A 25231-nucleotide genomic window follows, 5' to 3' on the forward strand; every position below is an offset into this window, starting at 1 on the left:
AATAATCTGCCTAAGAGATCTCTATGTGCAAATGATTCCTATATCTGAATAGAATCTGAACTTGAACTTCTTTGATTACTGACCTCAACCTCTTGTAGAATCAAGTAAGTGAGGCCATCTGGTGGCTAATATATAGAAACACACACATTCTTAACTAGTTGAAGACAGTTCAGGTCTCTTCCTAAGGCCCTGTACAAGATTATGTTTACAAACCGTGCCACCTCCTCAGGGATTAAGAGCCTGATTCTATTGCCAAAACACCCTTATTAGACCTGAAATGAACCATATTATTTTCAATACTGACCTCTCCTTAAAAACAAAAAAGTTCATAAACACAAAAATCTCAGAATAAAATGTCACCAAGAAAGTTTCCCAGATTTTCTTCTTCATTACAAGTGGTTATATAAAACCACAAGCTTTAGAGACAGGTGTTTTCATAATTAATACTGAAAAAAAAAAGTATTAGATGTAACTGATCCAGATAGCTATCTCCCTTGTTAGGACAGGAACCACACATTAGTCAACTCTGCAATATCCTCAGAACCAAGGACAATTCCTGACACACAGCAAGTGCTTCGAAATTATAACCTGATTTAAAACACATCATATGACAAGCCTCAGTGCCCTCCAATTAAAGATACACAGCCTCAGATTTCCCTTAGGTACCTTTAGCAGGTGCAGGATGTATACTGATAATTGGTTGCTGCTTTGCCAATGGCATGAGTGTTGGTAGTGTCTGAATAATGATGGTTTTCGCTGGCACGCTGGAGTTTGTTTGGGTCTTGGGTGCTGCTGGAAGTAATAAAGGCTTGGGTTGAATTGAAGGTTTTGAATTCATCTGAATTTTTTTCTTTGGAGTCAGTCCATTTTCTGGAGAAAAACCAAACAAACCATAAATTAATCTGAAGGCAATTAAGCAAATCCTAGAAAACAGATTCTTTTTTCTTTTTTTTTCCTTCTCCTCCCCAAACCGCCCCCAGTACATAGTTGTATATTTCAGTTGTGAGTGCCTCTGGTTGTGCTATGTGGGATGCCGCCTCAGCATGGCCTGATGAGCGATGCCATGTCCGTGCCCAGGATCCAAACCGCTGAAACCCTGGGCCACCAAAGCAGAGCACTTGAACTTAACCACTCGGCCACAGGGCCGGCCCCACAGAAAACAGATTCTATCATACACCTTTCTCTACACATTATCTTCACCTCTGAGTAACTATCTTTAACTGGAGTTTAAGCATAGCTACTCTATATCTTAATGAACTGAAGAAAAGTCCTTAATCTGAGGTCTTCCTTTTTGACCAAGCTGCAGCTTTGGGAATGAGACACATGAGCTGGTAAAGAGAATAACTAAAATCAGTGAGTGAAGCCTAGAGGTTAATGAGGTAACGAAGTAACAAATGTCACAGCCAAATGGCCCACACATTCAGTATCTTTAACTGAAACTTTGAAATCTCTGCTGAAGATGATAAGGGCCTGAGTCAATTTTAAAGTAGTTTTCACCTATAAAGACAAAGGCAACCAAAGATTATTTCTTCCATTTCCTTTCCACATTAATCATCCATAACAAACAAAACGGATCCACTAATTTAAAAATAGTAAGCCAGCTTAATAAACATACATTTAATCCAACATTTTCTTTTAAGAAATGGAACCAAAGCTCAGTCTAGAACAGAAATAACAGAAGTTAGGAGATGGAGTAATACCAGTTTTGTTCCTAGGACCAACAATGGGCTTATCTTCCTTCAGTGGCTCTGCTGAGGAGGGACTATTAGAGTTTTCACCATACAATGAAAGGGGAGACATCTGGGAAGTAGAAGACAAATCCAACTCCTCCTGCAGCAAAACAAAACACAAACAAATGCATGCAGAAGAATACAATCCTTGAGCAGAAAACTGCTTAGAAAGAGAGGCGAGATCCATATATAAACAGAGAAACACTTCAAGACCACTTCAAAGCAAAGATGTGGTGTATCAGAAACTATATATAAGCACTGAGACTATCGCTAAATCAGTACTATCCATCAACACTAAAGGAAAAAATAACCCAAAATGCAAAGTATGTCTATGTCATCCTCATGTATTAAAGATATGAATCACTGATCTGATCTGCTTCTACATTTCCTTCCACAAACTTTATATTTTACTTGATTCCTAGTCATACAAACATTCAGTGTTATTTTAAGGCTACAGTTAAAATGCCAATATCCTTTCCCCATGATCTCTTATTCAGTCTTATGAGAATCTCAAAAGCAAATAATTCTTACTATTTTTATCCTTTTCTATTTATTAACACTGCCTTTGTCCCAAATGTTTTGAAAGAAAAATACTGAAAGTACCAGGGCTATTTTCTTTCATGCGTGAACTGACACTACAGAGAGATAGATATATACATAAAGATAATATTAATATTTTCCAAAAGTCGTTTAATATTCAGTGGATCTGTCTCATTTTGTTAGCATAAAGAAACTCAACATAGGGTAAAGCTCACATTTTAATTCCAAGACAAAAAGACGTTATTTATAATAATTGAATAAGCATACATACACACGTCATACTATCTTCAAAATAACCTATAAGAGTATTAAAAGAAAAGTTAAGAGAACAGTTGTTACTCTCAGTATGATGTAGGCCTCCTTAAGTCAAAAAATCCAGAAGCCATAAGGGAAAAAGAAATAGATTTGAACAAATAATTAAAAATACTTTATAATGAAAAACAGACCATAAACAAAGTTAAAAGATACATATTGGAAGAAAATATTTGTCAAAATTGGGCAAAGAACAGGAACAGCCACTTCACTGAAGGAAATAGCAAATGATAGCCAAAGGCAATTTTAAAAGAAAATTTTTCTTTTTATTTTATTTTTCTTTTTGGTGAGGAAGACTGGCCCTGAGCTAACATCTGTTGCCAATCTTCTGCTTTTTGCTTGAGGGAGATTGTCGTTGGGCTAACATTGTGCCAATCTTCCTCTACTTTATGTGTGATGCCACCACAGCGGGGCTTGACAAACAGTGCTAGGTCCACGCCTGGGATCCGAACCTGCGAACCCTGAGCCACTGAAGCAGAGCACATGAACTTAACTACTACACCACCAGGCCAGCCCCTAGAAAATATTTTTTTTTTGATCATCAGATAAGAAAAAATTTCAATGACCTAGAAAGAATAGGGGAGAAATGGTCACTCTCTGTCATGCTGGTAAGAATAACTGCTTCATTCCTTCATCCTTAACACCTACTCAGCATGTAGCCATAAGCTATGTTATAGGAATCTTACAGAGAATATTACATATATAAATTATTTTATATATTATATACTATATAACTCTATAGTATATATGAGATAAATTATAAATATATTTGGGAAAAAACAAAGAGTACAAGATAACACAGGAGGAAACTATTATCTTCATGGCCTTTGATGCTTAAAAGGTATCTGATAAAATGCAGTGAATATTCCTCATAAAAGTCCAAGAAAACAAGGATTAGAGAGATGCTTCCTTAACATTAAAAAAAGCTATGCATAATTATACAGCCAAAGTCATACTTCATGGTGAAATACTAAATGTATTACCATTAAAGTCAAGCCAAGGAACAAATAATTCTTTTTCCTGTAATGCTAGCAAACATAATTATACTAGAAAATAAAATAAAAGGAATAAATAGTAGAAATAGAAGGGACAGAAGTGCCTTTGTCTGCAAAGTGATATGCTGTCTGCTTGGAACACATATAAGAAACCCAAGTGAAAAAATATTTCACTATGAAGATACTGTATTAATAACCACACAGAAGATAAAAAAAAAGTTTGCTCACAATTCTAACAACAATTATAAAATACCTAGGAATGAATTTTCTAAGAAATGCCAGGACCTATACGAAGAAAACTCAGAAGCATAACAGAAAATTTGAGTAACAGAGATATATAATATTCTTTAACAGAATAATTATAAAGGTGATACAATTGGGAAAACTGGTTCATAAACACAGAGAAAAATTAAAACTGGACTCCTACTTAACACCACATATTAAGGTCAACTCTAAAGGTATTAAGCCATCTAAATGTGAAAGGTAAACCATATAGTTACTGGAAGAAAACGCAGGAGAATATCTTTGTTGCCTGCAAGTAGAGAAGGACTTCTTAAGCAAAACTTCAAAAATAAACCAAAAGCAAAGAAAAAGAAGACGAATCTAATTCAAAATTAAGACAGTCTATTCAATTAAGACTACAAAGTTAGTAGACAAATAACAGGAAGGAATAAGATATACACACTGTCTAAACCAAACAAGAGTTTAATATCTCAAATACACAAGGAATTCCTGCAAATAAATAAGGAAAAGATAAAAACTCAGTAGAAAAACTGGCGAAGGATAGGAATAAACTATAGAAGAAAAACACCCAAGATCCCAATAAACATGAAAAGAAAGGTTGAAAACAATCAGTAAGCAAAGACATACAAATTAAAACAAAACAAACAACAAAAAACACTTTACACCTTCTGGCAACAATTAGAAAGCCAGGTAATGCCAAGCGTTAGCAGAGAAGAGAAGTTACAAGGATCCTCAAGCACTGCTGATGGGACCGCAGACTACCACAGCCTTCCGGGAGAGCAACATGCAGGACTCGTCGAATTGAGCATCCGTACACGCCCAGCAATTCCCTCCTAGGCATAACATCCCAAAGGAATTCTCACACGGGCCCACACAGGGACATTTCTGACAACATTCACTGCGGTGGAGGTAAAACATACTAAACATATACTTCAAGCGTTGTGCAGTTAGATGCAAAGATTGATGTATACAGAGCAATAGGAGTCGATCTTAAAAAAATATTGTGCTGATTTTTAAAAGAAACACAAAAAGACATCTAATATAATACCATTCACATAAATTTAAAACAAATACACAAAATTGAAATCAGTGAGAAAAAGATGAGCTTTTTAATAAAGGGTACTGCAACAATCCTTTTGATAGTCATTTAGGAAAACAAAAATTGAATTTGTATCTCACATCATATACCAGGATAATTTCAAATGGATCAGAGATGTAAATATTAAAAATAAAACCTATGAAAAATAATGTATTAACAGTCACTTAGAAAATATTCCTTCCTGAATAATTTGATCCTAAAGCCACTAGATGGGGCAGGGCAGGATCAGCACACATGCAGAGAGGCAGCCTGGTGCAGTGTCAGATCCCAAGGTGGGTAGTGGGGGTGTTCAGGGGTGGTAGCGGGAGAAGGTCAGCTGGGCATGGGGAGTCAGAGCAGGGTGACAAGGGCACCCACACTGGATCAGCCTGATGTAGGGTGTCAAAGCCCAATGGAGCACATTAAAAGAACACAGGACTCAGCGTGAAGGGACTTGCACTGGCCAACTCCAGGACAACATAAGAATCAGAATCAAGAATTACAGTAATGGATTATAACCTGCAGAATCAAATAGGAAACCGTGAGTCCATACTGATATAAACAAATAAATTAATAAATTTAAAGTCTGATGAGAAACAGGATATTTTTAGATAGTTTTCAAGAACTTCCTCAAAAAATACTTATTTTTGGCAAAGGGGAAATTAAATTTTAAAAAATAAAATGTTTGGAGCAATTGTAGGACGGCAGAGAACTTCCAATAGTAACAATCAGAGCAAAGCTTCCAAAAGGAAGTAATCTTTGAACTGGGACTTAAAGGATGAATAGGAGTTTTCCAAGGGGAGAGAAACAATGGGGCTATTCCTAGCAGAAGGAAGAGCATGTGCAAAAACCTAAAATTGTAGCAGAGATCTCGCTGCTCTTGTTCACTGCCAGTGTTTGGAACAGTGCTTAGCACAGTTGTTGAATGAGTGGACTGCATCAGAGCTCTCAGGTAGGAACTCTCGCAGAGTGAAAGCTAAGGGGAGTGCAAAGTTAGGAAGGGAAAGTGAGAAACAAGACTGGAAAGGTACATAGGAGCAGATCATGGAGGGCCTGGTACACTGGGAATTTGAATTTCATCTTTGTAAGAGTTGGGAAGTCATTGAAAGGTTTTAAGCAAAAGACTGACACAATCAAATTCATGATTTTGAAAGATTTCTCTCTGAAGATTCCCCTGCTAAGAAAGGTTCAGGGAGGTAGGAGGCAGAGAGACCAGTTAAAATCCTATTGACTTAATCCAGGTGAGATGATGATGCCCTAGCAGGGGCAGAGAAGATGAACCCTAGAGACATTAAGTGGATAGAATCATGAGGATTTAGCAATTGACTAGATGTAGAGCCTCCCAGAATGAAGATACCTAAATTCACAGCAGACATAATGTACTGAAATGTTAATTTGCATTTTTCTTCTTATATTTTCTCTTTCCTTATTCCAAAAAGTATCTTAATCCTTTGGTACTTCCTTTTCCTGGCCTCAGAGCTTTTGTCTGGATGGAGAACAAACCTATTCAAAACGTAGTGCTAGGCATTCCTGAACTAAGGAGGCCATTCTAAGTTCTATGACTAAAGAGTTACAAAAACAGACCATCTTACAGTCTTCCACCTCCTCAAAGAAAGAATATTCTAAGAGGGAGCGTGGAGAGGGTAGCAGGGAGAAAAGACAAGAAGCCAATAAACAAAAAAAATATTGGATACTGGTAAAGCATAATGAAACAACGAAATTATGAAGACAAGAACACAGAGGAAGGAGGGCGAAAACAAAAAGACTAACAACTTTCTAGCTCCCCCAAGACCCTTCCTCAAGACTCAGTCTCCTCTGGATTAAATGAGATAATAAGGCTCATAGTAGAACTTAATAGATGTTAACTGCCTCCCCCGTATACATATCTTCCAGATAGTAGTATGACCAAAATCACTGTAAAAGATTGGTTACTTACAGGGACATGCTGGGTTGAAGAGTAAGAGTCCACTGACTGAGGAGATGAGACTGAACAACTTGAGGAGGCTGGAGAAAGCGGCTGAGGTTCTGCCTTAATATCTTTAACTGAAAAACATGGAGTAAAAACTTTCTCTCTGGACAATACAAACTCAGGACAAAATGAATAAGAAAGAAGGTAAACTCTACTCTTAAAATTCAATCATGTAGAAGCTAAGGTCACCAGAATATATCATGAAGTGAAAATTCAAGATGCAGAAAACAGTGTATCTAGTATGCTTCCATTTGTGTAATTATATATGTGTATACATATATATCTACTCACATCTACACTAATTCTCTGGAAAAATAAACATAAGAAATTGGTAACAGTGGTTGTCTCTGGGGATCAGAATTTGCTGGCTGAGGAACAAGAGCAGAAGGAAACATTTCTCTACTCTATAGACCTTTTGTACCTTTTGAATATTATACCATGTGCAAAACATTATAGATTCCCCCCAGAAAATAATTTTAAAACATAAGAAAAAGAAAAGAATTATTTTGGAAAGCATTTTTGACATTAAAACTCACAAAAATGTTATCTGTTGAACTATTAATTTATAAAAATTTATTGAGCAACTACAGCCCAGCCAGTGTTCCTAGGTATCAAATTTATAAAAGGGTAGGAATGGGGAAAGGAACGCTTCTGCAGCAGTCTGTGTTTTCCAAAGTTAGCTGCAAAATGTCTACCATCCCTCATGATCCTCTGTAACAGGATCTTGCCACTGCCTCATCAAGAAGTAGAGTCCACTTCGCCTCCATCTGAATCTAGGTGGGCTTACGACTTCTTCAATCAATAGAGTATGGAAGAAATGCTATGCGAATTCTAAGGCTGAGTTTCATTAGGCAATGCAGCTTCTACTTTGCGTGCTAGAACACTCACATTTGAGCTTTCGAAGTCTGACTACCATGAGACCACCATGCTGTGAGGAAGCCAGGCCATACAGAAAGGCCACGTGTAGGCATTCTAGTCAGCAGTCCTAGTCTTCAAGTCACTCCAGAGCAGGAATCAGACATGTGAGTGAAGAAGCCTTAAGATAATTCTAGCTCCCAAATGTCAAGCTACTCAAGCCTTCAAATCTTCCCAGTTGAGGTCTGGACCTCATGAAGCAGAGACGAGCCATTCATGGTGCAGCCTGTCCAAATTCCTGACCCATACATTCCAGGAGTACAATAAAATCATTGTTGTTTTAAGCTACTAAGTTTTAGAGAAGTTTGTTACACAACAATAGTAACCAGAACACCAGGCTTGCGTAGCCCATATTCTATGAGGAAAGACAGGCAAGATCTATAAACACATAAAACGAGGGGACTAGGAAGTGAAAGGTGGGGAGGACTGCAATTCAGACGGGGAATGTGCTGGTTATTTACCCACTGTCTCTCGGCTCCAAGTCCACCTCCTAGAGTTGTGATGCAAATTATTAATACATGTTCCAGCTGGTTTCCTGCCAATAGGGGATACTAGAAGGATGCTAAAAAGTAGAAGGGGAGAAGGGCTTTCTTCATCCTCCCATCAGCTTTATCGCAGAAGTGACAGTTGCTCCAGGTTCCAGCTTCTTTCAGCATACCCAAAACCCACCTCCTCAGGCCCCCTTAACGATACCAATGTCAGTCAGGTAGTGCCCCCTCCTCAGAAGTATGTACTTCAAATGCATGGAACCCCTACACCAAGTTCCTAAGTTCTGGGATCCCCAAGCATCTTCCCTCTGATTCCCTAAGTTCTGTCTGGTTCTCAGATAGGTTAATCTCTTAAACAGATACGATATATAATTCAAAATCAGTATTTCAGATAAAAATTCTTTATTTATTATGCGACTGAAACATAACTATGAAATTCCTTATATCCACTTTGACAAGAAATTTATGCATGCAGTGCCACACCAGAAGTAGAATATATAGTTCCTGGAATTTTTTAACTCATCAAAGCAGCCCAGTAACCCCACTTAATTTTGACTATTATCAAACTATAAAATAAAACAGATCTGTTTAAAGTTTCTACCAAAGAAATACATCATTACCTGTACAGATTTGGTTGTTGATGTCCCAAATGCCTGTTTCCCAAGGCATCAAATCCAAATCAAAGTCAAGATTATCAAAATTGTTCTCCTGTAGGTTTCAAATCAGCAAAAGAATATTAGAATAAAATATATACATCTAGAAATCAAACTGTCGAACACAATTTGCAATAAATAATATAACCACTATTACCCAACTTAGCAAAAATAATTTTCTAAGTCAATTTGTTCATCTTGAGAATACATCTTGGATAGCACAGAGATAAACCAATTCAGTTACATGAAGCACGACAGTAACAACTAGGAAGGAGGTAATGGATTCAACACCTAGAAGATTCAGTTGGTCTCATTCTTTCCAATGGGAACAGATCATTACAAGAGTCACAAAATACATCTTTTTAAGGGAGATCCAGCAAAATAAGTTTTCCCATTGCCAGTAAGGAAAACAGGTCAAAGCAAATGTGTATTTACAACATCACCTCTCTACACAACAGAAAGAATATAGATGTATCCTAAAGAGATGCAGGAATCATAAAGAGACTTTAACTGAACCTTCAAATAGACCAAATATTAAAATGGTTATGCAAGAAGGAAGAGATCCATAGGAAGATGGGTAATTTTCTTTTTTCTACTGTTCTGTACTTTACAAATCTCTAAAGTAAAATTTCTAAAATTTGTTTAATCCTAGAAGAAAACTAAGTTTCTCAAACAGGGTCAACAAACCTTTTAGAGGAACACTTACTTTCTTTTTATTTAGATGGTAAATTATTTTTACTTAAATATAAGCATATTCTGGATCATCTCAATGACTACCTTAAACTATATACATACATAAAGAACTGCCACAAGATTTCAGAGCCCTCACATGAGTCTGAGATCAAGATGCTACCAACTATTATTTTAAGCACCTGGAGTTATGGAGACAAGGACGGAAGTAAACTTAATATATAAACAGTACAACAGAGTCAAAAGGCAGTCAGTATCAACTTAACATAACAGATAACAGAACATCAACAAGAAAGCAAGCAAGCCTTAGGCAAGAAGTAAAGATTAATCTAGTAATTATTAACAACTATTTGGTAATAATTTCCAGAATAACACTATCAGTTCAAAATGTCTACTGTGTCATTTATTTTTACCGAGAATGTAACTGCAGGAGAGAAGGGAAACTTCCCTTAAGTGAGTAAAAACTGCTGCAAGTTATATAAAGAGAATGTGTAGAAGTTCACATTAAAAAAAAGAAGAAACTACTTAAATCATGAAGGAAACACTGTGCAAATCAATGTCCTTTGCTTTTCTTCTCTTATTTGAATCTACATATCAAAAAATTAAGCAGCCTTGTACTTTCAGCAACCAAAACATCCTTAAACTTTCTCAGCCTCGGTAAATCGAGCACTGAGCCTTGCCTGAGTGCTGGCAGTACTTGAACACGTGCAACAGGGGGCATGACCTACTTTAGGGGTGCTTCTCACTCAGTCTTCAGCCCAAAATGTCAAATACCTTTTATAGCATAAGGATTCTATCTGGGTGGAAATTTAACAGGCCCATTGTATGTAAAGTGAAACATATTGCTACTTATATACTCTGGCTCTTCACTGACTTCTCATGGGAAACTCTACTGCTGTGTGGAAGAAGAATGACACAATTTTAAAGCTAGAAAGGGCCCTCAGAAACCACCTAATCCAATCCATTCATTGTATACTAGAAAAACTAAGGAAATGAACAACTGGGTGACTTGCGTTAAGATAAGAATGTTAGTTACAAAATCAGGCTCATATTTTCCTGACTCTTTCAAATTTACTACACCGTTTCTTGATGGTTTTAGGCTGTAGAGACTGTAAAAGAATATCAGTTGCTTAGGCAACCAGCCAAGAATAAAAGCCAATTTAATCAACAGACCCCATTCTAAAGCATCTCACAAAGTAAACAAAAACCATGAAGATCTCATGCACTGATAAAAAAAATACATCACGTGTTTTTACTCTTCTATTGATTCATAGTAAAATAAGTGCTAAACTGTTCTTTGAGAAATGTCTGAAAAACTCACCAAGCAAGCATTATATATTTTTATACTCAGGTTAATAAGGGCTTAAAAAATAAGCGATAAATATTCAGCCTGATTGATGTGCATATAAAAGCACTCCGTTCACTTGAATTACCTCCCAAGTGAAACAGCACCTCATCCATTAAAGAATAAGACAAAATAAGTTCTATAGGCCAATATACTATGTACTAATACGTATGTACTAATGCAGAAAGGAAAATATAAGATATTTTTGAGGACTTAGAGTGCTATAATAATAGCTTTTACAGAGACTTCTAACTGTTCAAAGGCAAAAAATAAGGACATATCTAAGTTTCAGAGCTTTCTACCCTAAGGATATGTAACTTCTAAAAAGGAAGTTAGTAAGTTCCACCTGACTGGGTCTGTGACTCACATACACCCCTTAACATCACCATTTCCCTTATGCAGCAAAGTGGCTACAAAAACTAAGAAGTAGGCAGTTAAGTGACTTTTCCAAGGTCACCCACCCGAGGCCAAAGGTGGACTTAGAATATAAGTTTTTTCACACCAAGACCAACTCAATTTCTATAATCCTAAATTTACTGACTACAAAACGGCTACTAACTTTCATACTTAATGCTAAAAGTTATTTAAACCTAAATGACTAGCCTAAACCTGTTATCCTGAAACCTTCTTGCAATAATTAGGGTAAAGATTAAATATCACATTATTCAGTATTTCTCCTTTAGTAAATACTTACATAAGTTTCATTTGCTGCATCCAATTGCAGGTCATCAGTGTCCGTGAAATAGCCAAGTTCAGCAAATAGAGTCGAGTCTTTGGACAAAAGCAAAGAATAGAGATTAACTGTCAATTCAATGTTTTGACAAAAGAATAAGCACTGTACCCCTATGTCAGCTCTATTAGCGTTTCTTATTAGCCATTACTTTACTGAGAAACTCTAGCAGTGTGAATAACAACCAATCAAAGCTGGTTTCTAATTTACATGTTGTTTTCCACATAATTTTTATCTTGTGAACTAAATCCTTACACCAAGATTAAAAAATAGGTTTTACGTCATGTCACATTAGACTCATTGGTAGTGACTTTCTGGAACATTACTAACACAAATTCTGAGGCTACATCTGAGCTCAGCACAAAAGAGTAATGTGGCTGATCAGTCGCAATGACAGGAAAGAAATATGACAGCACATATACTGTGTATTTGCCATCCAGGCCTCAGGTTAAGGGTACAACCAATTTTCCAACTAAACGATAAAAGACTCATTCACCTATTTCAGCAAATCTAACTATTCCAATTTCCTAATAAGATTTCATTATAAATGAAGAAATTTATGGACACAGAAAATATTCTTCAATAAACTAGGCTGAAACTTTCTGGAGAGAGGATGAAATGCTGACAAGGCCAAAGAAGGCTGATTAGTGTACAATCTGTAAGTATCTATTTTCTCTAACATTTTCAGAACTTCGAGAACCTTGAGGAGTTTTCCAAATCTAAGTTTGCCTTTGTACCCCCTGTAACTGCTGAACTGTAACACTGAACCTGCTCTGGTGATTTCTTCATTTCACATATATAGAAACCACACTGCCCGTCTATTATTAACTCAGCCAATGACAGAAATACTTCACCAACCTAAAATAAAATAATACATAGCAAAAATTTTGTGTGTAGTAATAATGAAAGGTTATTTATACAATTTGCAGAAAAGGACTAGCTTAAACTCAGCTGCAGAGCCAGAGAACACATACATAGATAACTATTTATCATTTATCTATGGCTCTGGACCTCATATATAGGCTGAAACTCCTTGAAAGAGTTGTCTATACCTGCTGTCTCTCATTTCTTTTCTCCCATTCTTTCTTGAACCTACTCAAGCTCCCTCCCACATACACACCACAATTACCAATGTCACCAAGGTCAAGGGCAGACTCATGGTCCTCAGCTTACTTAACCTATCAGCAGCATTTGACACAGGTGATCCTTTCACATTAATTGAAGCATTTGCTTCACTTGGCTTTCAAATTACTACACTCCCTTAGGTTTCCTCCTGCCTCCCTAATTGACCTTACCTTGCCGGTTCCTCCTCATCTCTCTAACACGAAATTGTCCCCGGGCTCAGCATAAACTTTTCTATCTATTCCACTCCCTTTGTGATCTCAGCTGAGTGCATGTCTTTAAATAGCATCTAAATGCCAAGGATTCCCAAGTACACATCTCCAGCCCACACCTCAAGAGGCATGTACACACGCTGAGTATTCTACATCTTCTCTTGGACATCTTCTCTTGGATATCTCAAATTTAACACATCCAAAACTGAGCTTCTGCTCATCCCCGCCAAACCTCCTACTGTTCTGTCCTCATCTCAGTTAAGGACAATTCAATTCTCCCAGTAGCTCAGGCCAAAAACCTTGCAGTCACTGTTTACTTCTCTTCCCTCACTCTTTATATTCCATCTACTAGCAGCTCTGTCTTCTAACTGCCTATCTGTAGTCTGGCTTCTTACCTTTCCTTCCCATTCTTCCTTCCCTACCCCTCCCAACACAGAGATGTCACCTTCCAAGGAAGCAGTGCAAGGAGGGAGATGGAGTTTTGTGTGTCAGCATCTGCGGCAAGGGTGTGACTGGTATCCAAGGAAATGGGATGGTGCAGGAGAGGGGGCTGCCCAGTGGAGGTGGCAGCATGCCCAGGCTGCCAAGGAAATGGGGCTGTGGGAGGGAGAACAAAACGGTAGATGGAAGAGGCAGCCTGAGTGGCACACGGAATAAATACATTAATCAATTGAGCAAACGATCAAACGTATCTAAAATAACTGGAGTGAGGTTTCTCACTATCTGAGAATGGATTTTCTCACTGTCTGAGAAAAGAACCCTAAGATGTTGGACTGGAATTAGAACTATTAGTATGAACTCATTTTTAAAAAATATACATACACAGGAAGAGTTACAGATGCTTGTGTACACATATAGGTACATATATTTCCTAGTTCTGTCTGCTGACAGGTCCTAGAAGCAATGATATCCCAGTAGCAATGAAAATACTGTGCGCTCAGATCTTGGTACTAAGTACTATCCCTCACTAACTGGAAGTCCACTAAAGGACTCCTTGGAAAAACGGCTGATTCCAGGGTTGAAGCAGGAAAAGTGCAAGATAACACCAGAAAATCTTGTTGTGACGGAAAATAAGAAAATTCTCACAGAATAATGGGAACACATCAAAAGAATACACAAGCTGATATAAATAGACTCCCACTGGTCAAAACTGGGAATATTTGAGCATCAAAATAAAATGAGAATACCAGATTACAACCCATTGAATCAAATAGGAATCAATGGGTCCATAATGAAATAAATAAATACATACATACATAAAGTTCCTTCTTACAGTTACAATGTCAATTAATAAACGTGGACAGAATGATAGAGGGAATCACCATTTGGCATTAGAGTGGTAGTTGATATAAGCTGGAGTTATCAATGGAGGCTAGGGCTGCTGGGTGGAGGTTTAATAAGGAACAAGATATTGGTGTCATGTCATATATCTCCTTCAAAATAGTAATCAAATACTAAAGGGGAAACAGTGACTTTACAGTGGAAAAACCTGGGAGATACCAACTTGACCATGTGCTCAAGGTGAACATCACCTTGGGACAGGTCAACACAGTGTGCCTCCAAATGCAACACACTGAGAAGAGCACAGCATCATTTCTCTAGCATTCCTGCACGGATGCATGGCCTGATTCTGGTCATGAGGAAACAACAGACAGACCCACATTTAAGGTCATCTTATAGAATAAAAGACCTGTACTCTTAAGACTGTCAAGGACATGAGAGACAGAAAAGACTAAGGAACCATTCCAGATTGAAGGACACTAAGGGGACATGATGAGTAAAAGCAATGTGTGTTTGCAGGTAGGATCCTGGTCAAGAAAGGAAAAAGAGCCATTATTAAGACAGATGGCAAAATGGGAATGCTATCTGTGAACTGGATGGTAATGTTGTATCAATGTTTATTTCCTGACTGGAAGGAGCCTATAGTAGTAATATAGGACTATCCTCGATTTGGGGGGAGGGAGTACCTACTGCAGTATTTAAGGGTAATGGGTCAACACATCTCTCTGTCTCTCTCTCTCTCTAAAGAAAGAGAAATAGGCAAACGTAGTAAAATTTAACAATTAGGGAATCTGGGTGAAGGGCATGCAATAGTTTTGGTTTTTTTTAAGACTGGCACCTGAGCTAACAACTCTTGCCTATCTTTTTTTTTTCTGCTTTTTCTCCCCAAATCCCCCCAGTACATTTTTGCACATTTTTTCAGTCGTGAGTCCTTCTAGTTGTGGCATGTGGGACGCCACCTCAACGTGGCCTGATGAGTGGCGCCATGTCTGCGCCCAGGATCCGAACCAGTGAAACCCTGGGCCACTAAAGCAGAGCGTGTGAACTTAACCACTCAGCCACCGGGCTGGCCTCCATGCAATAGTTCTTTGTACTGTTCTTACAAATTTTCTGTAGGTTTGAAACCATTTCAAAATTTAAAATTTAAATGAATACATACATGTGTATATGTGTGTGTATGTGTATATATCCATAATCCAACCACTTCCATTACATCCACTGTTACCAGTAGACATAATTCACTGGGGTTGTTACAGTAGTCTCCAAACAGTTTCCTTGCTTCTGCCCTTGCCCGTCCTTCAGTCTGTTTTCAACAGAACAGCTAAAGTGAGCCTATAAAAATATAAGATGTTATTGGGAATCAGGATTTTCACAGTAGGAGAGGAGAAATATAAGTATATAATGCAAGAAGGTGAGAAAGAACTCTGTACTGCTGACTTTGAACTGTAAGTATTAGTATGAATTCATGCTTTTTAAAAATATATATTTCCTTGTTCATAGGAGATACATGGTAAAGTGTTTAGAAGTTTCGTATTATCTGTGGCCTACTTTCAGGTGGTGAAAGAAGAGGGAAATGTGGGTAATATTGAGAGAAAAAGTGAGTATGGCAGGATGTTAACAGTTGGTAAATCTAGATGAGGGAAATACACGTTATCACTGTACTATCTTTTAACTTTTCTGTGGTTTTTGAACTCAAAAAAAAACTGAGAGTGGATTGATAAATACATTTGTATATCTACAGAATATTCCAGAAGGATCCATAAGAAAGTGGTGGTGCTGGTTACCTCTAAAGTATCTCTAAATCTATTGCCTGTACCCTTTTCACCAATCCCACACTATCAATACTTAGATTTCCCTTAACAGTAGTAAACTATAGTAGCTATTATTTTTACTTTGCTCAGCAAGCTTTCCCAGCCAACCTCCACCTTGACCATTTATTAATTTTCTTCTTAGAAGTTTAATAAGATGAGAATGGCCACTGGGTTTAACAAAGTGGAAATCAGTGGAGACCTGAGAAAGAGCAGTTTTGGTAGAGTGGTGGAGCCTGACTGCAGTGAGTTCAAGAGACAACGAGAGAAGAGAAACTGGAGTCAGTGAACACAAATTTTTTTTTAAAGAATTCTGCTGTAAAATAAAGAAGAGAAATGCAGTAGTAGCTAGAGGGGAAGTAACATCCACAGAGGGTTTGGGTTTGCTTTTTTTTTTTTGCTTTTTTTCACTCTGGTTAGGAGCAGCAACTACATGTTCATTGACTGATAGAGACGATCTAGTAGGGAGGGAAATGATGTTGCAGGAAACAGAAGGAAGAAGAGCTTGAGCAATATTCTTGAATAAAGGAGGAGGGATCTAAAGCACGCTGGAAAGGACTGGCTCTAGCCGGGAGCAAGAGGCCACTCATTCCCAGCAAAGAAGGGAAGGCAAATATGCTGATAGCTGGGTAGCTGAGGTGTGGGAGATTGTGGAAGCTCTCTTCCGATTCAAAGGCAGGGGGAGGAGGTGCTAGAGGTCTGAAGAGAGAAGAAACTTTATAAAAACAATCATCAGAGTGAGAGAGAGAATGAGAGGACCAGGGAAATACAACCGGCCAGGTAACACTTGAGGGCCTATTCCAGGTTAGTACTATAAATTTAAAGTGAGACCAATCAGCATGGTTGATTTTTTTTTCAGCCACATTCAGCCAAACAAGCAGGCGTGGAGTAGGCAGAGTTGGATTTAACCAAGGTTGTGGTTTATCCAAGAGAGAACTACAAAACAAGAGGGAGACAAGGACACTGAGGGTGTAAGCGAGGGAATGGTTACAATGATTGTCCGTGGAATTTAAACTAGGTAAGGGAGAAGTGATGATACAGAGGGGACGAGGGACAGTGAAAAGATGGCAGAATCTCAGCAGGGTTGAAGTCCTGATGGAATACTAAAGGGAGTGAGCTGGTAAGATAGGAGGTGGTGGTCAGAGTGGGATGTTTGAAACTGAGGTTATGTTATTAGTAATGACAAGGTTTCGACTTATGATCAGGGGACTAAATGGCTGAGACAGGGCAGAAGGCAAGATCTCTCATGGAGAGGAGGCCCAGAAAATGAGAGATCAGGGTATTTGAAGGATCTCCTCTGAGAATACTGAAATCATCCAAGAATCATGAGGGAAGGAGCGCTGGAGAAAGTGACAGTAAGCTAGGAGCTAAAATTTTTCAAAAAGTGATGGAGAATGAACCAGGAATCAGCAGATGACTGTAACAGGGAAAAGTAGTGGACAGCATTTTGCGACACTGTAAGATTTAAACCTGGATGTTTTTAGGGAGGACAAAAGGAGAAAGATCTGAAAGAGTAGTGAAGAACAAGGAAGACACCTATCCCACGTTCAGAGGCCCTAATGGTAAAAAGGTTCTGAGAATGAAAATAGCCGCCATAGGGGCTGGCCCCGTGGCAGAGTGTTAAATGTGCTCACTCCCCTGCAGGCGGCCCAGTGTTTCGTTGGTTCGAATCCTGGGCACGGACATGCACTGCTCATCAAACCACGCTGAGGCAGCGTCCCACATGCCATAACTAGAAGGACCCACAACGAAGAATATACAGCTATGTACCAGGGGGCTTTGGGGAGAAAAAGGAAAAAATAAAATCTTTAAAAAAAAAAAGAAAATAGCTGCCATTCACCAGGTCTTTAGGGAAAGCAGTGTCATCAGGGGAGTCAGGTTTTCGTCAGTGTGAGAAGACACAGAGAACTTTCACAAAAAAGACTGAGTATATAAAAGAAACCACAGGAGCAGATAGACGCTTCTGATCTCCGTACACATATCTTCCACGTGGCAAAAAAAAGTGGCTTTTGCACAAATGCGAGAAAGACCAGGAGGAAGGGAGGGAAGAAGAGAGGAAAGGGAAGATATACACGTGATAAATAAGCATATGAAAAGATGCTCCACATCATATGTTATCAGGGAACTGACAGAACAATGAGATACCACTACACACCTATTAGAATGGCTAAAATCCAAAATACTGGCAACACCAGATGCCGACGAGGATACGGAGCAACAGGAACATTCATTCACTGCTGGTGGGAACGCAAAATGGTACAGCCACTTTGGAAGACAGGTTGCAAGTTTCTTACAAAACGAAACATGAAACTCTTATCACACGATCCAGCAATCCTGCTTCTTGGTATGTACCAAGATATGAAAACTATGTCCACACAAAAAGCTGCACATGAATATTTATAGCAGCTTAATATATAACTGCCAGCATTTGAAAGCAACCAAGATGTTCTTCAGTAGGTAAATGGATAAACAAACTGTGTGCTATGGCCCGAACTGTGCTCCCCCCCCAAAATTTCTATGTTGAAGTCCTAATCCCCAATGTGACTGCATCCAGAGAGGGGGGTCTTTAAGAGGTAATCAAGGTTAAATGACGATATGAGAATGAGACCCTAATCTGACAGGACTGTGGCCTCTCCCTCTTCCCCTCTCCTCTCTTCTCTCCCCTGCTCCCCCACTCCTCCTCCCTCTTCCTCTCTCTCTTTCCCCTCCCACTCCTCTGTCTTGTGAAGACACAGTGAGAAGGTAGCCATCTCCAAGCCAAGAAGAGAGCCCTCACCAGAACCCGACCATGCTAGCACCTGATCTCATACTTCCAGCCTCCAGAACTGTTAGAAAATAAATTTCTGTTGTTTAAGCCGCCCAGTCTATGGCATTTTATTGTGGTAGGCTGAGAGACTAATACACTTTGGTACATCCATACAATGAACACTATTCAGCACTAAAAAGAAATGAGCTACCAAGCCACAAAAAGACAAAGAAGGACCTTAAATGCATATTGCTAAATGAAAGAAGTCAATTTGAAAAGGCTACACACTGTATGATTCCAACTATACGACATTCAGGAAAAGGCAAAACTAGAGAGACAGTGAAAAGATCAGTGGATGCTGGGGGCTCAGGAGGAGGGAGGGAGAGATGAATGGGTGGAGCACAGGAGATTTTTAGGGCAGTGAAACTATTCTGTATGATACTGAAATGGTAGATACATGACATCAGGCATTTGTCAAAACCCACAGAACATACAACACAGAGAGAACCTTAATGTAAACTATGGACTTTAGTTAATGATACCACATCAATACTGGCTTATCAATTCTAACAAATGTACTACTACAGGGATGCAAGATGTTACCAATAGGGGAAACTAGAGAAGGGGGGTGTATATGGAACCCTATGTACTATCCATTCAATTATTCCTAAATTCTAAAACTGTACTAAAAATAAAGCCTATTAAGCATTAAAAATAATTCCATGAAATTCAAATTTCAGTGCCCATAAATAAAGTTGTACGGGAACACAGTCATGTTCATTTCCACGCTCCATTTACACTGTGTACGGCTGCTTCTGCACTACAACAGCAGAGTTGAATAGTTACAACAGAGACCACATGGCCACAAAGCCTAAAATATTTACTATCTGAAATTTTACAGAAAATGTTTGCAAACCCCTGCTCTAAATTTCATTACCCAGGTTAAAGGGAAAAAGCACATTCCATTATAGGCTATTCTGAGCCAATCACTTTATTTAAATTATTCAAAGTTGTCAGAGTCACAAGAAGTACTAATTACATAACCTGATTTTTTAAAATTTAACTGGCCAGCTTCTAAAAAAAAAGAAAAGCCCCATAAATCAGTATGGTAACTCCCAGAGAAAGAATCCATATACTACTGAGAAACACCAGCAGACCTCAGCGTTTCACTCTGGTGCCTGCAAAATCTATCCTGCTTCCTGAAGACCTAAGAAATCAGAATTAACATGTCCAACTAAGAGACGACTGTTAACAGTTTGAAAAGGGAAGCCTGGAAAACAATGGGAAATGGGCACTTTCAGGGAGGGGCAGGGCAGGATACCTGAGCTGAGTCAGTGAACCGACTACAAAGAACTGAATGCTCTGTTAAAGAACCTTAGGACTATGAGTCAACTGATCAGAAAAGTCAGGAAAATGCAGCCTGGGTATCAGAAGACAAAATATAATAATGCTATCAGGAAGTGCCCTACAGTTGAAGAAATATCATGAAAATGTAATAGCTGACGAGCTGAAAAAACAAATCATAACTACCCGATATATTGAAGAAGATTCGTTACTAACTGGGGAGATCTTGGGAAGAATCAAATCTGTAGAAATAATTTAGGAAAGCATTATAGAACAGTGACTTAGAACACAGACTTTGGAGGCAGACAAACCTGATTCTGACCCTGCTTCTGCCACTTACTGGCTATAAGACTCTGAGCATTCAACCTCTCTCAGCCTCAGTTTCCCCATCTATAAAATAACAGTACCTCTTTGGCTGTTGGGAGGACTAAATAAGATAACGCACTCAAGAGCTTAGCAGGGCACCTGACACAAAGTACTAAATAAACTGTCATTGTTACCATTACTACAGTATTATATTTGGCTCGCGAAAATATAAGACTGGAACAGACAGTCTAAAGTTTTTCCAACAACTCCTAGAAAATCTACCAAAGGCCTGAAATAAATCTCTAACGTACATAATTTAAGAGAAGTTCTGCCCTTGGAAAATTAAATGAGGACTTCAGTTCAATAAAGAGAATTGAGATTACACTCTTGCTACCGAGACTGATGGCCCAAGGGGGAAAGATGAAGATCATCTTTTGGTTCCCCCCAAATTTCAAAGTAGGTGAATGGCGTAGGCTCACTCCAGGGCCCACTCAGGGACTTACGCAATCCTAAATTCACAGGAAGCCCAAGAACCAAGAAGTGAATAATAAAAGGTTCCTCTAAACATTTAGAGAGCAAAGCTTCTCCACTCCCATTCCCACTTCATCCCATTTCACCCCTCTTGATGACAAAAGCAAACAAAATATAGGAAACAAGAAAATTTAGAGGTGTATGTGGAGGGCAGTCAGAATTATACCCGTTTATAGTATTAGGTCTAGGTAATCAAGGACCCGAGATCAGGTGCTTGGGTGCTTTGGGTCTCTGCCAAGACAGACATCAGCCTAGACCAACAGTGAAAGCTCCGAGATGAAAATTTTTGCATACATTCATATTCTCTCACAAACCAAACACACACACAAACGCTCCACGGAAACCGTCACCCACATCCCACACGCTGAGAAAACAGCCTGCAGCCTTTTTGGTGGTCACAGCCATCCTGCCCTATGCTTCTTAGCGATGTTGTTTCCGCCCCTACAAAATGATCACCTGGTCCTTTCCCAGGGGAAACAGTGAAAAACGGTAATAATTCCAATCAGACAACATTTTACGTCGCTGTTGCCAGGGCAGAAACCGACCGATTCTGCTTGACTCTTCTAGGACCACGGACGGAAGCGACAAGTTAGCCCTCGCTCCCTGGGCAACATTCGCCCACACCTGTCACCACAAGCGGGCGGAAGTAGGGAGGAAGAAACCCGAAGCCACCCCTCGTACATTCCGAGATCCCACTCACCCCAGTCTTCTCCCGGCCGGTAAGAGAGTCCCGGGCTCAAAGGTGACTCCATGGTGCCGGCAACGCCAGCCGGCTCCCCCCAAACACACGCTCCCCTGCCCTCGTTCTCGGTGACTAATATCTCGGACGGCGGCGGCAGAGGGACAAACTACTCCGTAAGCTGACGAGACGGTGGCCGAATGAAGACAAACTGCTGCTGCCCGAGAACTTGTGCAAGCCAGAAAGGAGGAACGTCAGCGACAGCTAATTGAAACAGATCTCTGAGTAAATATTTCCCTTTTGGAGTATTCAGCACTTTCTGTCCTGCTATTTTAAACGAAAAAAAAAGAAAAGACACGTAAACACTACTTCAGTTAAATAAAATGTGTTGATAATATTAAAAAGGAAAAGTAAAACCCCACTCAGAACATACTGGCTAGTTCCCTGAATGTCCTTCTTAATAATAGTACAGTGTAGATAGCTCAAAACGAAATTACAGACTAAGAAAGTAAATTCGGTTCAATTTTTACGAATAACTCGCTATGAATGTAAAAATTCTCCATATACACAAGTGCGTGAAAGAAAAACACAACTATTTTTCCAAATTCGTTAGAACTGCCTCTCTACCGGTACAGTATCTGAGGTAAGCAATAATAAATACTATGAATGTACTTCTAGAAAGCCTACTTTTATTTAAACAAATTTAAAGAAAGCAATATAAAAGATAAACTCCCCACGCTCAAACCTATCTCCTAAATATGCATTATTAAAGCACAGTACTTAGTAGTCAAAGTCTTAGCGAGTTTACTTACCCTCGGACCTAGAATAACGTAAATTCCCAATCTTTCTGTTACTAAAATTTAAGCTTCGTTTCTGTTTAGAAGAAAATTTACACACTTCACGAACTCTAACTGAAAATTTGAACTGTGTTTGATAAAATAGTTTCAAGAACGCTACTTAATAGAATTTCTTTTTAAAGCATTTCAGCGGCGAATATTCAAAACACTCTACCTTAAGAACACGTATCCCTCCAGGACCGAGTGGACTCTTTCCCAGGGTTGCTAAACAAAACAAATGCTTCCCAGAATCCTCCAGACTCCTCGTGGCGGGACGATTACTACAGATTACATAATCCGCAATATACAAAATAGTCCCGGGACCCAAGCCCGGAAAAAATTCACGAAATCTCCTTATATTGAAGGTTATTCCTTCTAGCATCAGAAAACTAACTGGTTTTCACTTAAAGTGAAATTTATAACACTTTTATTCTCACCCAACTGCAAATTCAAAAATTGACATAAAACCAACAAGTCTTCCATTCTGTATCCGTCAGACGCCTTAGCCTTTAAGAAAAAAGAAAAATCACCATGACTGAACTCCAGCAGGTTTTCATGGTTTTAATTTTCAAAAATTTTATTTTTTATTCAAAAAGTGCAGATAATTATGAAACATTTGTGTACCTATCACCAAGAATTAACAAATATTAACATTTTACATGTCAAATTTTTCATAATATAAGAAATTAAACATTACAGATAAAGTTGAACTCTGCTTTTTCTTATCTGTTTCATTTCCCTCCCTCTATATAGGGAACTTCTATTAGGAATCTTACGGGAATCATTCAGGTCCTTTTTTCTTTCTACTTTTACCATGCTTAAATGTTTATAGATAGATACATTTAGCGTTGTTTGGGGGTTAATTTACATAAACATATCATGTTCATGTTCTCCAAATCACTTCTCTTTCAACATTAATTTTTGATGATCTATCCGTGTTTTAACTGTTATATAGTATTTCTTTGAACATATATATCACAATGTCTTTTTTCATTTCCCCACTGATGGACATGTGGATTGTTTCAATTTTTTACTGTCACATAAAATATATCCTTGTATGGGTCTCCTTGTGCATATATGCAAGAATGTCTTTAAGATAGATGCTGGGTCGTAGAAGTATTAATATTTGCCAAATTATGCCAATTTACACCCTTCCTAGCAGTAATGAGTTCTCTTTGCTTCATATTCTCACCAACACTAGATGTGGTCAGACTTTTACATTTCTTGCCACTGTGAAGAGTGTGACTATAATTTCCATTTCCCCGACAATTAAAGTGGTAGTGCATCTTTTTGTATTTATTAAATCTATTTCCTCTTCTGTGAAATGCCCATTCTTATCTTTCATAAAATCTGCTATTGGATTTTCTTTCCCTAAACGATATGTACATCTTTAGACAGTCTACTCTATTCATTTAACTGGTATATGTGTTGCAAATACCTTCTCCTGGGTCAATGCTTATCTTTGTTTATGGCGTTTTTGTCCTCTAGGTTTTAATTTCAATGTAATCAATTTTATCCATCTTTTGTTTATGATCTCTGCTATTTGTATCTTGCTTCAGAAATCCTTCCCTCTTGTGACGTCATTAAAATTTTTAAAAATTTTTTCACGGTTTTACAGTTTTACACATCATTTGTTTTTATTCAGTTATTGACGCGGTATGGAAAACACTATTGATTTTAATACAGCAATCTTGTATCCAAAAACTTCACTGAATTATGTGATTCTAATATTTTGTCTGTAAGTTCTCTAGGATTTTCTATATAGAAAAAGTTATTGTATGCAAACACTAACCTGTTAAAATCTATTTAACATGTAATCTTTTTTAAAAAAAATGAATCTTGAATATGTAAAATTTCAAACACGAGACAAGAATCTGCCATTTGTCCTGTAGAATTTCCCACTTTGTGATTCTGCTGATTGTGTCTTCATGGCAATTTGCTCCTGTAAACTGCCAGCTAAATTTAGAGGCTTGATTGCATGGTTTTGGCTTTTGTTTTTGTTTCCTCATTTGCTTTTGCAAGAATACTTCATAAGTACTTCCTTGCATCATATCAGGAGGCACATAATTTCTAATTATCCCTCTTTTAGAGATGTGAAGATTTATCAGTGAGTTCAGTTTTTTCTTTTCTAAGTCTTAAACCTTTTTTCCCCCTTTATTTTACTGCAATGGCTAGGACTTCCAGTTCAATATTGAAGTCAGAGGCAAGAGTAGGCGTCTTTTAACTTGTTCCCAACTTTAACGTCAAAATTTTAAAAGTCTTACCACTAAATAAGACTTCTTTCTGTAGTATTTTTTAAATACAAGGAAAGTTTTATTTTCAATTTTCATCAAGAAATTTGCTGTGGTTGTAGACCTTTTCCCTTCTAGTTAGTATGGTTTAAAAAAAAAATCACAGGGGCCAACCCAGTGGTGTAGTGGCTGAGTTTGCACACTCTGCTTGGGGGACCTTGGGTTCACATGCCTGAATCTGGGGCATGGACCTAGCACTGCTCATTAAGCCATGCTATGGCGGCATCCCACATAAAACAGAGGAAGATCGGCAGAGATGTTAGCTCAGCGACAATCCTCCTCACAAAAAAAAAAAACCATAGATGTTAAATGTTATTGAATCCTTTCTCTTCTATTTATTCCTCATTGGCTTTCAACTTAAACCCTTGGAAGAGAAACGAAATTTGA

At 38.3% G+C, this 25231-nt stretch overlaps 1 protein-coding gene across 5 annotated transcripts in view; it reads right to left on the reverse strand.

The window, feature by feature from the left end:
- The window catches only part of ATF6 (activating transcription factor 6), a 215404-nt gene extending 192602 nt beyond the window's left edge, over positions 1-22802 (reverse strand). For 2 of the 5 annotated variants that reach the window (XM_046681638.1, XM_046681641.1), the window contains exons 1-7: positions 22530-22686; positions 21739-22044; positions 11653-11729; positions 8891-8978; positions 6835-6941; positions 1701-1830; positions 667-870 (exon numbers count right to left, since the gene is read on the reverse strand). In XM_046681638.1, coding sequence (XP_046537594.1) covers positions 667-870; positions 1701-1830; positions 6835-6941; positions 8891-8978; positions 11653-11729; positions 21739-21790 — 658 coding nt within the window. In that variant the 5' untranslated portion in view covers positions 21791-22044; positions 22530-22686. Of the gene's footprint in view, positions 1-666; positions 871-1700; positions 1831-6834; positions 6942-8890; positions 8979-11652; positions 11730-21738; positions 22045-22529; positions 22688-22728 lie in introns of those variants that run through there. The other 3 variants (XM_046681639.1, XM_046681640.1, XM_046681642.1) reach the window with 3 other exon arrangements.
- Positions 22803-25231: the final 2429 nt, after the last annotated feature.

Source organism: Equus quagga, chromosome 13 (assembly GCF_021613505.1).
Source record: "Equus quagga isolate Etosha38 chromosome 13, UCLA_HA_Equagga_1.0, whole genome shotgun sequence".
Taxonomy (NCBI): domain Eukaryota; kingdom Metazoa; phylum Chordata; class Mammalia; order Perissodactyla; family Equidae; genus Equus; species Equus quagga.